This window comes from Eumetopias jubatus, unplaced genomic scaffold (genome assembly GCF_037043125.1).
Source record: "Eumetopias jubatus isolate StellerSeaLion01/CBP00866 unplaced genomic scaffold, mEumJub1_p1.0 scaffold_6, whole genome shotgun sequence".
NCBI classification, from domain to species: Eukaryota; Metazoa; Chordata; class Mammalia; order Carnivora; family Otariidae; genus Eumetopias; species Eumetopias jubatus.
In genome coordinates, this window is record NW_028274812.1 from 86,970,908 (window position 1) to 86,988,436 (window position 17,529).

Genomic DNA, 17,529 nt, shown 5'->3' on the forward strand with positions numbered 1-17,529 from the left:
ACTGTTTCATCAACACTATTTTTGAGGTTAGGTTACCCTTTCTTCAACTTATGAAAAAAAGTCATTTAATTAATATGTTCTTTAAATTCTCAATAGTGACTTTATTTAGGAAAGTTTTGTTGATGTTCACTTACATAAGTGTTTTCTCCATAAGAAACACGATATCCATTCTGACATTGCATTTTTTTTTTGTAAGCAATTAGAGGAATTTGTTTCTCTTCCTATTTTTTACCAATGCTTATTATAACTGATAGACATTGCCATAATAAGCAATAAAAACAAACACATAAGTAAATAAATATTTTTAAACAAATTTTGAACCTACAAAAAAATAAGTTCCTTACTCAAAACTAATGTTAAAGGAATTCCCAGCGTTCAGTGCAGTGATGAGATTAGGTAGAGATGAGATTATTCTTAGTATAAAGGAGGTAGATTTTATAGAAATAAAACACATTCTTGAAATTAAATAGAACCGGTATGGTCACATTTTGGCAAAAGCAGAAAAAGACCTAATAGTTTAAGTATTAGTTGTGATGTTTAAAAGTCATTATTAAGAGATTTGAGATCTTCATTAAACAATCTAGGAAGCCTGAGGCATTTTAGTAAAAAGTGGTTTACAGGGAAGATTATTGTCATTTTTTATAAAACCAAGATTGATTTTCTTTTTGGAAAACAGAAATTATAAAATAGGAGAGAATACATAGGTTTTGTAAACTAAAGGATGTGAGTATAAATTCTGTTATGTCATTCATTAAATTTATCAATTTGGGAAAATGACACTCTGTGCTTCTGTTATTTGTATGTAAAGGTCAGCTTCACAGAAACTTTTCAAGGAATTAAAAAAAACTGTGTAATGCAACACATGAGAGTGCCTCAGTTTAATACAGGGAGTATCGAAGTATAATCAGGAGAGCCTTAATAGGAATCACTTTCCTTGTCCCTACTCATCAATGATTGAAGCATTTAAAGTGAATGTGTAAAATATAAGAAATTTTAAATTTCTACAGAAGGACTGAACAAGATTTAAAGAATTTCAGTTGCAGTTGGATGGATTCAAGAAAGCGTTCTTGTCATTCTGGAATGAGAGGTTTAGATTTGGATTACTGGAGTACCCAGGTAGTTTGAAGTAGGTTTCTCTGATCCTTGACCTAGCACTTTCATATGCCATCCCGCCCATTCTCCTACTCTGGGTACTCTGAAGTTAATTGTTCCCCTTTGTATTATGTTTATAACTTCTACTGCCGTATGCATCTTAAACCTATGTATTTTCGTGGCAATCTTCCCCACCACGTGGTGAGACAGGTTCTTATTCATCTTGGTCTCCTCCACTGCTTGGCTCAGAGCCCAGTAAAGATGTGTACGTAGATAAACAATTTAGTAACTATTATCTTGGATAAACTGAAGGGAGTTTTATTACGGACAAAAGCATAGGATAATCTGGTATTTTTTTAAAAAAACAAAATTCTGCATTTTTATAAAACTTGATAAAAACAGTATTTCAAACTATACAGGCACCAGAAGTAGAGTTATCAAAAATGCATGCACATCACTTGGTATCTCCCGGCATTTTGTTTCCATATAATATATACCTTCATGACAAATCACTTCGTTTATAACTCTAAAAAGTCTAGAAAAATGTGTTTTGGTCTAATCAAATGAGTGTTAACCTTTTTTAAAAGGTAAATTCTATAAGCAACTCAATGCCACATGGACGATACTTACATTAGCCAGATGAGCTAGTTCTATCTCCAGGAACGAATCAGTTGTTTTGGGTTCAGGCCTTATTGTGACCACGATGATTTTGGAATTAACAACAGTGTAATTTCTGAAACAGAGTAATTATGATTATTAAAAGGAGAAAGGATCGATGACAAGTATGAATTCCTCCTGCTCAGTACGTGTTGGGATGCATGTTAAATAAATATATCCTAACGTATCTTAAGGAAAACAGAGAAACCTTGGGCAAACAGATTTTAAGCATGATACTAAAGTACTACTCATGGAAAGCTACAGTTCACTTCTTCTTATAAACAAACCCTATCTGGAACTAGAAAACTTTGTGGGGGGAAGCTATTGCTGACTGTACCATTTTAGATGTAGGGAAGATGAAAAAGTAGCAGCACTGACAAGCTTTTAATTACTTAAATCTGATTCACCTACAAGAGAGATGGATTGTGAATTCAAACCTTCAGGCAATCTTTAAATGAATATAATCCATTTATCTCCAGGTGGACTTAACAGTTTTGTTCTCCAGGAGACCAAATATTCTTCTTGTAAAGTGCTATCTTGGTGGTTTTTTTTAGACTATCTCAAAATTCATTAAGATGAATGATTGGGATGTGGTTTAGCATGAAAGCAAGCAGCGTTTAAATGTAAATAAATGCTGTTGCTAATCATTGACCATCATTCATTTAAGCAATAGAGAATTTCAGGCCACTTCTTTATCTCAATATGCTCCAAGGAAGGAATACATTTGCCTTTTGAAATACCTTACCAATTACAGTTCACCCACAAAGAAGTTTTAAATATATTTACAAGCTACAAAAATTATCCATAAACATAAACATATAAAACTGAGCCAACTCTTTCTTGTACGTACAAGTTTTATCCAACATGTATAAAATGCTACACATCACCTCTTATTTAGAGATTTTAAGTTTTATTATACTTTCAGCTATATATATTTATTCCATCCCTTCTTTTTGACTTGAAACAAATCACAGAGCATGTTCTTCTATAGAACGTGTACTATTCCGGGGAATTTGTAACGGGTACCAAAAATGAAGTCATTCCATTTTTCCTTCTTTTTTGTTGTTCACAGCATCATTTGTAGATAATAAAATTCACCAATTTTAAGTGGGCAGTTTAATGCTTTTAGTAATTGTATACTACCATGCAAGCAGCACCAAATCAAGATAGACAACCTGATCCCTCACCCTGAACACTTTCCTTGAACTCTTTGCATCTGATCCCCTCTTGCTCCCAAGGTTCCAGGCAACTAATGAACATGTTGCCACTAAAATCATGCCTTTTCTAGAATTTCATTTAAATAGAATCATACAGTACAAAGACCTTCATGTTTGACTTAATTCACTTAGCATAATGTTTCTGAGATTCATCCATTTTGTTTCTCTTTATAGGTGAGTACTATTCCATGATATGGCTATAACACAGTTTGTGACCTACTCATCAATTATGTAAACAACCTGTGGGTTACTTCTGGTTTTTAGTTTTTATGAATAGTACTATTCATATTTGGCTATTATGAATAATTGGCATACATACTTTCTACATAGACACGTGTTTTCATATGTTTTGGGTAAATACCTACGAGTGGACTTGATCATGTGGTGAAAGCGTGTTTAATTTTATAAGTAAATGCCACACTCTTTCCAAAAATGGCCATACCATCAAAACTGTATAATTCTAATACTGTAGAACAATGTTGAACCCCACATTCTTTGTGAAAATCTTTTCTCTAATGGGATGGTCTTTGCCATGATATTTCACAAGAAAAAAATGCTGACTCTGCCACCATGAGGAATTAACCATATTTAGTAATAGAGGAACTATAAACATATTTTGAGTTGGATAACATTTTTTAGCCCATCTCTCATGTATTCAGTAATGTCAAATAACAAATTCTTAAACACTGAGGAAGCTTCATGGTATCTAGCCTAACAGTAAAAAGTAAAGAACAACAAAGTAAAATTTGACCTTATATTTCTTAGGGGAAGGTAGCTGCAAACAGAGAGGGCTGGTTAACTGTCCTTTATTTCATTTAATACTAACTGAAGGTCAGTTGCACTGAGAATGATATGAAGGTAAACTTTAAATGCCAAGTTCCCTTTGCAAATTTATTGTTCCCTGTTTCTCCGAGTAAGGGTGTTCAGGGCATCAGGTGAGAATAGATGGAATTAACAAAGCTGTGAGGTGATGTTGGGCAATTAATTATATTAGCAGATGTGACAGGATTCTCAGAGCATGACAAGGTGTATATAATTTGGGATTGGGGAGAATGTTTGTCTGTCACCACCAAAAAGAATTATGGAGGTTTCGCCCAGAGAATAGTCCTGAGCACACAGGTGCAAGTTCCTTTTCCAAATTAGCCTGAATATGTTTGAGTTCTGGTTTGTTTACTTTGAAACAAAAATATTTACGTCACTTTAATTCATTTTGCCTCTTTATTCTGGTTCTATTTATAATCCCATTTCTCTGCTATAAATAAAGCCAATGTTAATTTAACTCAACTGCTAATTTTAATTAATAAACGTTAGTTAAATTTAATGGTATACAGATATTTTGTATTATTTTAAAGTTGTGTAAGTGGATCATTTACTGGAAAATACAGATGTGAGTATTCCAAGCAAGAATTTATAATTTTGTCAAAATATTTATGAAGCTCTCTTTGTGTGTTTGGGCATGTGGGAATTTAGACCCTGAGAAACTGGGGTATAGAAAGCAAAGTAGCTAAGATGAGCAGCCCTCTGTAGGGTATGTTACGCTGTGCCAGGTTTATCAGCTTCTCAACTGGCCTGGTGGAGATGACCCCTAGAGGACAGAGCCCACCTATGACTTTTGCTGTGTGTGTGTGTGTGTGTGTGTGTGTGTGTGTGTGAACTTATTTAGAATTCAACTGGGAAAGGTTGCATGCCAATATAATTATGCAGATGGATGTTCTCATCACACTCATGTTAGTACTCTCCCCTACCCTGTCCTGCTAATATGTAACTATCTCTACCACAACATCCATTAATGATATGTATGTCTCCTTCCACATGATTATAAGTTCAAGGAGGGCAAGATTTGTATCTAGCATTTATGTATCCTCATTTGTATTATGCTTTGCACATTTTAGTGCTAACACATGTTTAAATATCATTTTAAATAAACACATAATAAACAAAAATATCAAACTTTTGACCAAGTTGGATTAAAATGTAATGCCATTATCATGGTATTAAAATGCTTAATGAAGGAAAAATAATCAAATTTACATTATGCAGTGGGTCCCTTTTAAAAAAGTGTATAGCATGTGAAATTATCTTTAATTTATTCCATCAACTTATTCTAATTTGCATAAGTGAGTAGCTGGCTCCTTATGTGCCATGTCATGCTTTGTGATCTGCTAATGCTTTCTGGCTGGGCACACATTTATATTCACTGCTGGGAAAGCAGGGCTTATAGCCAAATGGATTTCATGACTGCAATAATAAAGTTTTTTTCTATTCTTGAAATTTGTGCTAGTAGGTTTGGCTAAAACATTTAAAATGTGTAGAGTTATTCATTCAAAGGAGACCCAAGTTATTCTTCACAATTATTACAAAGGCTTAAGGCACTTAGAGTATATAAACCATATCTTAAAGAGAGTAAAAAGAAGTGACTATAAAATGGAATGTAGTTGTTTACAAGAGACTCACTTTAGGTATAAGGACATACCACAGGCTGAAAGTGAAAGATGGAAAATGATGGCCATGCAAATGGTAACCAAAAGAAAGCATAGATGGTCATATTTGTAATGGACAAAATAGACTTTAAGTCAAAAACCATAATAAGAGATAAAGAAGAATTATATACTAATAAAAGGGCCAATTCACCAGGGAGATAAAACAATTATAAACATATACATACCTAATAGCAGAGCACCCAAATATATGAAGCAAATGTTGACAGAATGGAAGGGAAAAATAGACAGTAACACAAAAATAGTAGATTTCAATTCAATACCCCACTTTCATGATGGATAAATCAACCAGATAATAGATCAATAAGAAACAGAGGACATGAACAACACTATAGATCAGTTGGATCTAACAGACATATAAAGAACACCCTATTCAACAACAGCAGAATATACGTTCTTCTCAAGTGCATATAGAGTCTTCTCCAGGATAAATCACAGGTGATTCCACAAAAAGAGTCTGAACAAATTTAAGATGATTGGAATCATACTAAGTATCTTTTCTGACCACAGTGGAATGAAACTAGAAATCAAAGGCAAAAAAAAAAAAAAAACCCAAAAAAACAAAAACAAAAACTGGAAAATTCACAAATATGTGGAAATTAAATAAAACACTCTTGAACAATCAATGACCAAAGGACAGACTACAAGAGAAACTAAAAATATCTTGAGACAAATGAAAATGAAAACACATTATCAAAACTAATGGGACACAGCAAAAGCCCTAAGACAGAAATAGGAGTAAATGCTTCCATTTAAAAAGAAGAGCTCAAATCAACAACCTGTTTTTATATCTCACAGAACTAGAAAAAAAAAACCTAAAACCAGAGTTAGCAGAAAGAAGGGAACAATAAAGATTAAAGCAGAAACAAATGAAATAGGGAACAGAAAAACAATAGAAAATATCAACCAAAATAAGAGTTGTTTGAAAAAAAATCAACAAAATTGACCAACTCTTAACTAGATTAACTAATTAAAGGCAGAAAACTAAAATAACAAAAACCAGAAATGAAGAGAGGAGATATTAGAACTGATGCCACAGAAATAAAAAGGATTACAAGAGACTACTATAAACAATCACATGCTAATGATTTGGATAACTTAAAAGAAATTGCTATAAACATAAAAGCTACCAAGACTAAGATTCATGAAGAAATTTAAAAATGGAACAGACCTGTAACTATTAGAGATTGAATCTGTCATCAAAACCTCCCAACACAGAAAAGCCCAAGAACAGATGGCTTCGCTGGAAAAATTCCATCAAATATGTGGAATTTGTTATATTAACATCAATTAACATCAATTAACATCAATTCTTCTTAAACTTTTCCAAACTTTGAAGAGGAGGACATACTTCCAAACTCACTTTATGAGACCTTCCTACCAAAATCAGAAAAAGATACAAGAAATGAAAACTACAGGCCAATATTCCTGATGAAGAGTGATACAAAAAAAAAACAATAATCTAAACAAAATACTAGCAAATCAAATTCAACAACACATTAAAAATATCATACAACATGGTCAAGTGGGAATTATTTCTGGGATGCAAGGATGGTTCAACATATGAAAATCAAGGTAATATACTACATTAACAGAACGGAGGACAAAAACATGATCATTTCAATTGATGCGGAAACATTTGAAAAAAAATTCATTTTTTCAGGATAAAAACTCAACAAATTAGACATAGAGGGAATGTATCTCAACATAGTAAGGACTGTACATGATAAACCAATAGCTAACATTATATTCAATGGTGAAAAACTGAAAGTGTTCACTGTTATATGAGGAACAAGGCAAGGATGCCATCTATTGCCACTTCTATTCAACATAGTATTGCATTCCTAACCAAAGCAATTAGGCAAGAAGGAGAAATATAAGGCAACCAAATGCAAAGGGAAGAAGCAAAATTATCTATGTTCAAGGTGAAATGATCTTATATGTAGAAAACCCTAAAGATTCCACAAAATCCCTGTCAGAACTAATAAACAAATTTAGCAAAGTTACAGGATACAACATTTACACTTAAAAATCAGTTGCATTTTTATACACTAACAAATAATCCAAAAAGTAAATTAAGGAAAAAAATATTTATAATAGAATAAAAAAGAATAAAATACTTAGGAATGAATGTAAGAAAGTAAAAGACTTTTATGCTGAAACCCCCCCCAAAGAAAATCTTGCTGACAGAAATCAAAGAAGACACAAATAAAGGGAAAGATGTCCCATGTTCATGAATTTGAAGACTTAATAGTGTTAAAATGTTTGTACTACCCAAAGCAATCTAAAGATCACTGCAATTCCTATCAAAAATCCCAATGACACCTTTTTTACCCAAATAGAAAAAAAATCCTGAAATTTATATGGATTCTCAAAAAACTCTGAATAGTCAATACAATCTTTATGAAGTAAGACAAAGCTAGATGCCTTGTTTCCTTATTTCAAAACATATTACAAAGCTACAGCAAGCCAAAACAGTATGGTACTGGGATAAAGACATGTGACAGACACATAAACCAACTGAATAGAATAGAAAGCCCAGAAATAAACCCTCTCTTATAGGCTCAAATTATCTTTGACAATGGTGCCAAGGCTACACACAATGGGGGAAAGATAATCTGTTCAACAAATGATGCTGGGAAAACTGGACATCCACATGCAAAAGAATGGACCCTTACATTGTGCCATATAACAAAATTAACTCAAAATAGATTAAAGATCTAAACATAAGACTTGAAACTATAAAACTCCTAGAAGAAAACATAGGGGAAAAGCTTCATGACACTGAATCTGACAATGATTGCTTTCATATGACACCAAAAGCACAGGCAACAAAAACTAAACTACACAAATAGTACTACATCAGACTTAAAAACTTCTGTGCAGTAAACAAGTAACAGAGTGAAAAGGCATTCTATGGGATAAGAAAGGATATTTATAAGCCATATATCTGTCAAAGGGTTAATATTGAGAATATATAAAGAAATCCTAAAACTCACCAACAAAAAAAAATATAGGATTAAAAAAATGGGCAAAAGACTTAGACATCTCTCCAAATATGATACAGAGATGGCCAACGAGTATATGAAAAGATGCTCAACATCACTAATCATCAGGGAAATGCAAATCAAAACCACAATGAGATATCATTTCATACCTATTAGGATGGCTACTATCCAAACAAACAAAACAAAACAATAAAAAAACCCAGAAAATAATGTGTTGGCATTGTTGTGGAGAAATTGGAAGCCTTGTGCATTGTTAGTGGGAATGTAAAATGGTGCAGTTGCTTGGAAAACAGTATGGAAATCCTTCAAAAAAAATCAAAAATATAATTAGCATGTGATGCAGAAATTCCACTTCTGGATATATAACCAACAGAATTGAAAACAGAATCTCAAAGAGATATTTGCACACCCTTGTTTATTGCAACACTATTCATGATAGCCAAGAGGTGGAAGCATCCTAAATATCTGTTGATAGATCATAGATAAAGAAAATATGGTATATACAGACTATGGAATATTATCCAGCTTTAAAAGAAGAAAATTCTGTCATATGCATGAACAAACAATGAATCATGGAACACTACACCAAAACAAATTATGTAATATATGGTGATTAACATAACAATAAAAGTTTAAAAAAAAGGAAAAAAAAAAACAAAGGTGAACATTGAAAACATTATGCTAAGTGAAACCAGTCACCGAAAACAAAAACAAAAACAAAAAACCAAGGAATGCATGATTCCACTCATATGAGGTACCTACCGTAGTCAAAGTTTTAGAAACACAGAGGCTGGGAGGAGGTGAGAGAAAGGATGTTGTTCAAAGAGCATACAGTTTCAATTTTGCAGGATGAAAAAGGTCTAGAGATTTGTTGCACAAAAAGGTGGATATAGTTCAACACTACTATTCTGTGCATCTTAAGATGGGTAAGTTTCATGTTATATGTTTTTTACCACATTTAAGAAAATGCACTGCAGTGTTACAAATAGACATCAGTGAAGAGGACTGTGGAACTTATTGTGCAAATAAAGGATAACCGGATAAGGTACAATAAAGAGGTGTTAATAGTTTAATAAAAGTTATTAAAATTACCGTAACCTCTTTCCATGTTTAGAATTATAGTTCATGTAGCTTCTAACTTGAGAGTTTTCATAATTGTTTCAAACTAGCCCCCCAATTTAAATAAAACCAAAACAAAATAGATGATTTCATGTATACTAGGAACTGGGACTTCATCAAAATCATGTTAAATATATTTGCTTTTAAAACTAAAATCAGCTGATGGCTGTTAAAAAGTAAGATTGGGCTAATTTAGTGCTTTAAAACTAATTAGGATTTCAAGGTGGGTTTACTGAGGGATGTAACACCTAGAACTACAAAGAAGTTAAGTGATCAAGGATTTAAATTCACTTTCAAAAGGTATGACTAAATTAAACTCAGATTTTTGTAAGTAATATACTGAATGCATAATAATATTTCATAGTATTAGTCATGCAAATTTGTTATTCCCACAGATAATTTTAATTTCTAGTGTCCTCACAATAGGCTATTATAAAAAGATACCGGATATCACAAAAACTACAATATGTCATTGAAAACTCAGAATGAAGAAGCAAGATCCAAAGTTTAGGTCCTGAACCTGAAGAACAGGTGCTCTTAAGAGAACTCAACAATTTCAGGGTGATTGCCTTCGGAATGTATGGGTTTAAAAGTAATTATGTTTCCATTTTTTGATTATTTCAAAATAATTTAGTTCAATTACTTTTCCCATTTGCTTTTAATTCCTATAATATACAAACTCAAATGAGTTCCATTTGCTAAATATGAAAAAAATTCCACGTCATTTATCTTTATTAGGTTGGTGTACCTGACAGCAAATTCATGTGGTTTTACATTATTGAAATTTTTTTTCCTTTTTGAAAGATAACTTCCAAACCACTACTGGCTTATGAGAACATTGTTGCTTTTTGTTCATCTGTATTTTTCCTGGCATTTTAATACTATAGTGGAATTTGCATATAATTTTAATTAGATCCTTTACAGTGTCGTGAATGTTAATAGCTACATTAAAATGCTTTTTTTTTTTTTAACAGGACTACATCGTCCACATGTCCTACAGGGAAACTACACATTGCTCCTATACTCAAAAGTATTGTGATTTCCTATAAAACTGGAATCTATTAAATGAATCAGAAAATAGACTGTTTACAACTGTTTCTTAAATGCTAGCTTGAGTGTATGATTGGATACACTTTTTTTTTCCTTAGAGATAATTTCTGTACCATAAATTCCTAGAAGTGTTTGCATCAATGACAATGCATTTTTAAAGCCTCTTGATATTGCCAAATTGTCCTCCTAAAAGTTAAAACTCCTCACCAGTGGTTTGGGAGCTTGTCAGGCTGTGAGTGGTTGTTAGTTTCTTGACTTGAGTGGGGGATGTGTGTGGGTGGCCTCGCCTGTCTCAAAAGACCCTCTAGCCTCTGCTGGCCAGCCTTCACCCCAAAAATGGTCATAAGGGGCTGGGAAGAGTGATAGCCTCATGCCTTGATGTCAGTAGCCTGGGTTGGGACCACCACATTGACCCTCAAGTTTCCTTGAGTTTGGTCATGCATGGTCACCTCCTCCTTGACCTTAGAAGATTTTCAGCATAAGAGCGATACGTATTCACACTAACATCGAAGTGCATAGTTTGTACTGCTCAAAGGAATCGATACTAGCATTACAGAGGAAGCAAGACAGTGGAAGAGTCCTGGTTTTGGCTGAGAAGACTTGAGTTGGATTAGAACTCAGTGACCTACTGGACACATAATCTTGGGTAGGTCACTGAACTAATAAGGAAGTCAGTTTCTCATGTGAAAAATTAGAATTCTAGATGGTACTAACCTTTAAAGGACCTTGCAGCACTAATATCCTGGTTTATGCTTTTTGACTATCAAAAATTATTCTAAGAGGGATAAAAGTGGAAGGCTGAGAACAGCACATATTTAGTTTGGACAAAAGTAGAGAATATTCCTTCAGTTGAAGGGACAATCTAAATTTACTTAATTGTAAAAGGGAAGACAATCAAATGGCAAAATAAAAATTGCAGCTTGAAGAATAGCTGAATGCATAGTAGGGCAAGAGAAGAAAAGAAATCTCTAAATAAAAGACTCAACATGCAAAGTTATTTCTGCCTATGTATGAAGGGAAATTTCTAAATCATATCTATTCAAAACATTACATCAATTTCTCCTTCCTAGTCCCCATGAGAGAAATTATGCAAAGTATTGTTTTGAAAATGATTGTATCAAAATATAAAATTTCTGGAAACTTAACAGCAAGCCTAACATTATTCAGTGTATGGGAAACTTGGCTCCAATAGTTTCAACAGACAATTAGTAAAATGATCACTCAGGAAAATGTGTCATGAAAATTTGGTAAATAACTAAACATAAAGAGCAAATCTGTGTATTTTTGCATGTTGAATTGGAAGATATTCCCTTCCCTACTGGGTTCAATTCACATAGTCCAATTTATAAGTAAAACAACAAGAAATATGTATTTTATTCCTCTGTTCCTAACATATTTGTATGGCATATATGCTAAATGTCTATGTACCTTATTATTTTAAAAATGGCTTATGTAGAATATTCTATCAGATAAGACAATTAATTATTCCAGTAAACATTTCTTGGACCTTTGTTATTTATTAAGCACTGTTCTGGAGTTTCGACAGTAGAAAAGATTTAAAAGAATTCAGACAGTAAGGTTAGCCAGGTTGCTGCTTAGTAAATATTTGTTCAGTGACTAAAACAAAGACATCACCCTTGTCCTTTCAAAGGCTTCTCTTATTTAGCAGATCTATCATTGGTATGATTACTAACTCAACTTTCTGGAATAGTTTTTTGAAAAGGAGAATAATAAAACAAAAACAAAAACAAAAACCAAGCCTGAGGATGCTTCATTACATTATTTTACTGTATAAAATAAAAGGAAATGAGAAGTAAATGCTAATATTTCACCTTTGAAACAGTACTTAAACAAATATTTCATCCTGAGCATTCCATTGTCATTATTCCCAGTCTAAATGCGAATATTGTTTTCCTATAGTCATTTACCTAATTACTTTGTACATAGAAAGTATAAGTGGGTATTCACAGTTCTTATATAAAGGTTGTTAAAGACTTTAAGCTAAAGAATATGTCAGAACTGCACAATTCTCCAGTTTTATTGCAATAAAGACAAGGAATTTTTGAAGTTGGAGAGAACCTTTGAGTTCAACCCCACAACATACATATAAAAAAGTCAATGACTTGCCTGCAAATTTGAATCCGTTTGTGTCATAGGTGGTATTAGGGGGGCCGCTGCTCTGGACAATTCCCTGCTTTATCCATTAAATCATTCATAACATACCCATTAGTCTACCCTAAATAAATTTTCAATTCCCTTGACTATAAATTTATGAAACATGGAATAACCTGGCTTATGGTGTACGAGTGAGTTCTATGGTATTATGCAAAACAAGATTAATCATAATGCAACTTTGTTAGACAGGTAGGAGAAAAACTGTATCACAATCTAAAGCATTTTATGTTGAATATTTTATTTGCATTCACTATGTCTCTCAGCAGCAAACAGGGTGAATGTTGCACATCTAGGTGCTTATTTATTTATTTATTTGGTGCTTATATTTTAAAGCTGAACTGAAGGCAGACAATTTCTGAGTGACTGGACAAGTTTATAAATTTTTTGTTATGTGAAATTAAAATTAAAACCCAAGTCCTCTGATTTTAAGTTAGTGTCTAGTCTAGAGTTCTTGAAAGATGAGCTTCATACAAATGAACCCCCTACAGAAATAAGGATCTAACTTTGAGTATCTGGGTATACTGAACTTGAGCACATTTCTTATCAAATAAACACCACATGCAAAGTTAAAGGCAATGTAAGTATAAGTCTATTTTATCTGTAATTGTGCACACCAAAGTGTTTTAACAAAACCAGTGGAAAAGTTGGTAGAACAAAAGCAAACACAGACCGATTCAAATTCAGAAAGCCCAAATTCCATCCAGAGAAGAAGATAATTAAAGAAAACTCAACTTCCCATTAGTTGTCTCTTTGGTTGCAGCTAGAGATTTACTGACTGTATTAATAATTTGCTGCACATGGAAAGATTTTCTCCAAAGAATCATGACTAGTCACTGCCGCTGCAGAAAACTTAGTTGCTTCCTTGCAAGGCCTTTTTTCTGCCGGACTGAACTCTAATTGTGTTTATTTATGAGACTATTTGTTATGCTTCTGGTACAATTGTATACATCATTTACAGTCCTTCCTCCCTAAAAACTTAAGGTTTTATTCATAAGGGTGTGAGTAAGAGCTCACCGCAAATGTGGCTGTGTTTAACTAAAACAAAAAACAACAAAAAAAAACTTGGTCTCAGTCATCCAGAAGGAAATGGGGTGGAGGAAACAGGTCATCATGAGTGAGAACATCACTACCCAAGTAGGTATAAAGGATGTTTTCTGTGAGATCAGGTAAAGTAGTCAAGACAATAGAGCAAATAAATGTTCATAGAATTACTATGTGCAATTGTTTCTTTTTATGTCTGGGAGGAAAGAAATCAATGGATTTCTTCCAAAAATAGTCTTCTAATTTAACAACAGCATTTTTTCTTAATGTCGCTATAATTGAATATTTATTTAGAGGCAAATTGAGATCTTGTGCAAATGAAGAACAAAGCATGCAGTCCCAGTCATCATAGCACTCCTTTAATTTCATGTAATGTTGATGAACAGTACCATTAAGTGCAAATAAAGAGAGAAGACAGATTAATTTTAAAACAACCCATTCTACTACAGAGACTTGAGTTTTTTCTTTTCCTTAATTTTTTTTTTCCTTAGTCTTAAGGCAAGTCATGATTAGTTACAAAAGAATTGCAGGGGTATAATCAGAGACCAAAAGTGTTTTTCTAGTTGTTTTGAAGTGCATAATATGCTAATAAGCTGTTCATTAAATGGGTATTTTCTATTTAATTTAAGAAAAAGCCTTTTGTGTTAACAAAGCTTGTTTGACTATTTTCATAGCATGAGCTATAATCACATTTTTGGAATAATTTACAAAGGTTATAACAGCTTATTATTTCATAGCTTACCTCAAAGTGGGCAAAATTAGATCTAAGTTTTTGTACAGGACTGCTCCAAGAACAAATACCAATGATTCATCTAACTCTAGAAAAAATGAAATTAAAAATATTAGTGAAACGACAAGAAAAATACTGTCTTCTAAAACTTTAATCTTCTCATTACAGGGGGATTCCACTACTTGCTGATGCAAAGCTGAGTAGAAGAAATGCCTTCCTAACCATGCATGGAACAGATTAACCCACACACCATACATATTAATGGTAGCTCAAAAAGATGAGTTTTCAGGGTTTTTGTGTCATATGAAGTAATCTTCCTTCACCAGGCTGAGACAGAAAGCTACAGTAGTTGCAGCTAAGGAGTTTCAATTCCCAATGATATGGGGAAAGAAAAACAATTTTCTTTTGGAGCTCTAAGCTAGAAGGTCAAAATCTCCAAGGTAAAAAGGAAGACTCCGATGTCGCTGTCAAAAGTAGCCATTAATTTTTAGAGGCGGCTAAAGATGTTCCCAAAACTGAATTTTTTCTTAAATTTGCTTTTATATACCAAAATAATATCTACAAACCAAAGCAAAAGTGAGGAAGAAGTCAAAAATGACTGTGGAAAATGCAACACATTTCCATACCTAAAATTAAAATATGCCACAGGCTTTATACTGAGATAAAACTGTCAATCCTGAAACTTAACGAGGCCAAGCTCAGGTCTAGAATTTGCACTTGTATTTTTTTTCCCATTTTAATAGATCCTTTCCTCCAGTAAATTCAGATTTAGAGACCAAATGTCAGTTTTCTATATTTACAAAATTAGTTTAGAATCATGATTGTAGACTAAGTTGTTTGACGCAAGCAGATTTATATGTAGTGAACTACTATTAAACAGCCTTATTAGAAATGTTTTGTTCAAAGCTCAAATTATTACCTTTTGATGACACAGGAGTAAAAATGCTTTTTGGGATGACTACCCTATCTTCTGAGTTTCTTGCCCAGTCAACCATTCCCTTTCGTCCTTTCATTGGGAAGTTGATGTCGGTTAGAACGGAGGCTGCAGGAAGCTTCTGAATGCTAGCCACTATTAGGAAAGAAGTAATAATGTTAACCAAGATCTTTCAGTGCAATCACAATTGACCAAATAAAAACTTGCAATATCCTCACAATAAAATCTTGAGCTAAAATTGTATTTATCAGAGCCACAAAACAGACTTGTTTCCTGTTCTTAGACAATATTCATGAAGGCTGCCAATTCTTTTACCTATCAATTTAGATTTCTGTTGCTTTCCAGAAGAATCAGGCACTGATGGCCAGTGGAGTGTATTCTGAGAGGACCAGCGTGTATTGCCACTGGTTGTTCATGGCTGACCTCCATTCCAATTGTCAGAAGTCCATACTGTATTTTTTGCTAAGGAGTTTGATGAACACACTTGATTCATAGGCTGAAATCTGCATTTAAATCTGAACTTTGTCTTTCGAACAAATTTTCTGCATTTATGTCTGAATGTTATCTTTGGAACAAATTTTTCATGGATTAAATGATGTACCATGGAGGCATGGAAGGCAAAGCCATACTGCTCTTGGAGACAGAACTATCACAATCCAAATAATAAAGCACCAGTAATGCCGTAACCACAGAGCCGATACAATATGCAGAAAGATTTATCAAGTAGATCAATAACCCAAAACTTTTAAAACATCCCCCTACAATTGAAAGTAATAAGTGTATACTTTGGAGAATCATGTCTTTACTTGCAAGAAGTACTTTAATATACATTGAAAAAATTCATGAATGATATGGTTTGTAATTCCCGAATATATTTTTTATTATATGTAACAATTACACACACACACATACGTCATAAAACTATAATGATAAATATTTAAGTTCTTATTGATTATATACATTTCCAATTAAGAAATGTAATTTGTGTGACTTTTACATAGGTCCATACTTGTTCTACATTAAAGCTTTATGTATCTCATGGAGGATTTAAATAGAATGATAATGAAGAAAACTATAGAAGCTATTACAAAAGTAAGCTAAAGTAAGAAACCATTCAGCTCCCTCATAAGTGGATTTCACTCTGAAGAAACTTCTAATTTAAATCGAGAGAATGAAAATTAAGAATTTAACAATATTAGTTGTATAAATATATTACATCACTGGCTTTGTTCCAAATTGAAATGGTTATGTATTATTGTACTTTACTAAAGCTCTTTCAGGCTATTATAGACATCCATTATCAGCATAGGATGGAATTTCATTTGGCCTGTAATTTGACATAATAAGCTTAAAAAAGGATTTTGTTACTAAATGTTGAAGGAAAGAGGGTGCTGAGTAACACATAAATTCATTATGGATGTTAAATGCTGTTTTTGGATAACAGCTGTAATTATTTTAGTTTCTTTAATTTTCCAAACAATATAGTCTTTGTTGTCCATAAATAACCCAGTTCACCTAAGCTTTATTCAACCTGCAAAACTAAGTTCATCTGATTCCAAATCCCTTGATTCTAACTTTGGTTTTCTTGATATTTAGAGGAAATTTATTTCACCTCTTTGCTCTAAAAACTGATGAAAAGAAATGAAGGTTTTTCTGTCTCACAACTGGTTTCTGTTACAAAGGAAAATAAACCAGAAACAAGCTGTTGGACTCTGAAGTCTAATAATTCATCTGTTTCCATACACCTTGCATAGAAAACAAAAATCAGATGAACAAAAAGAAAAAATAACAAATGAAGGAAGCACATTCTGTACCAACTCTATCACTTTATCCTGAATAAACTCTAGTCTAATGCCATACTCTTAAATACAAAAATGATATAATTATACATGCTTGTATCTCACATGATGAAATGCATTCATTCTTCAATTAAAGGCACATTATCTATTAAGTGATGACTATATAGATTAGATTGTACTTTTGAACATCGTCTAGATTAAAGAAATAT

General features: G+C 32.9%; 1 protein-coding gene across 2 annotated transcripts in view; it reads right to left on the minus strand.

The window, feature by feature from the left end:
• Positions 1-17,529, minus strand: part of ADGRB3 (adhesion G protein-coupled receptor B3) — a 723,536-nt gene that overhangs the window by 307,753 nt on the left and 398,254 nt on the right. For both annotated transcript variants that reach the window (XM_028097735.2, XM_088024325.1), the window contains exons 12-14: positions 15,507-15,656; positions 14,600-14,675; positions 1,723-1,825 (exon numbers count right to left, since the gene is read on the minus strand). In XM_028097735.2, the coding sequence (XP_027953536.1) occupies positions 1,723-1,825; positions 14,600-14,675; positions 15,507-15,656 (329 nt within the window). The remainder of the gene's footprint in view (positions 1-1,722; positions 1,826-14,599; positions 14,676-15,506; positions 15,657-17,529) is intronic.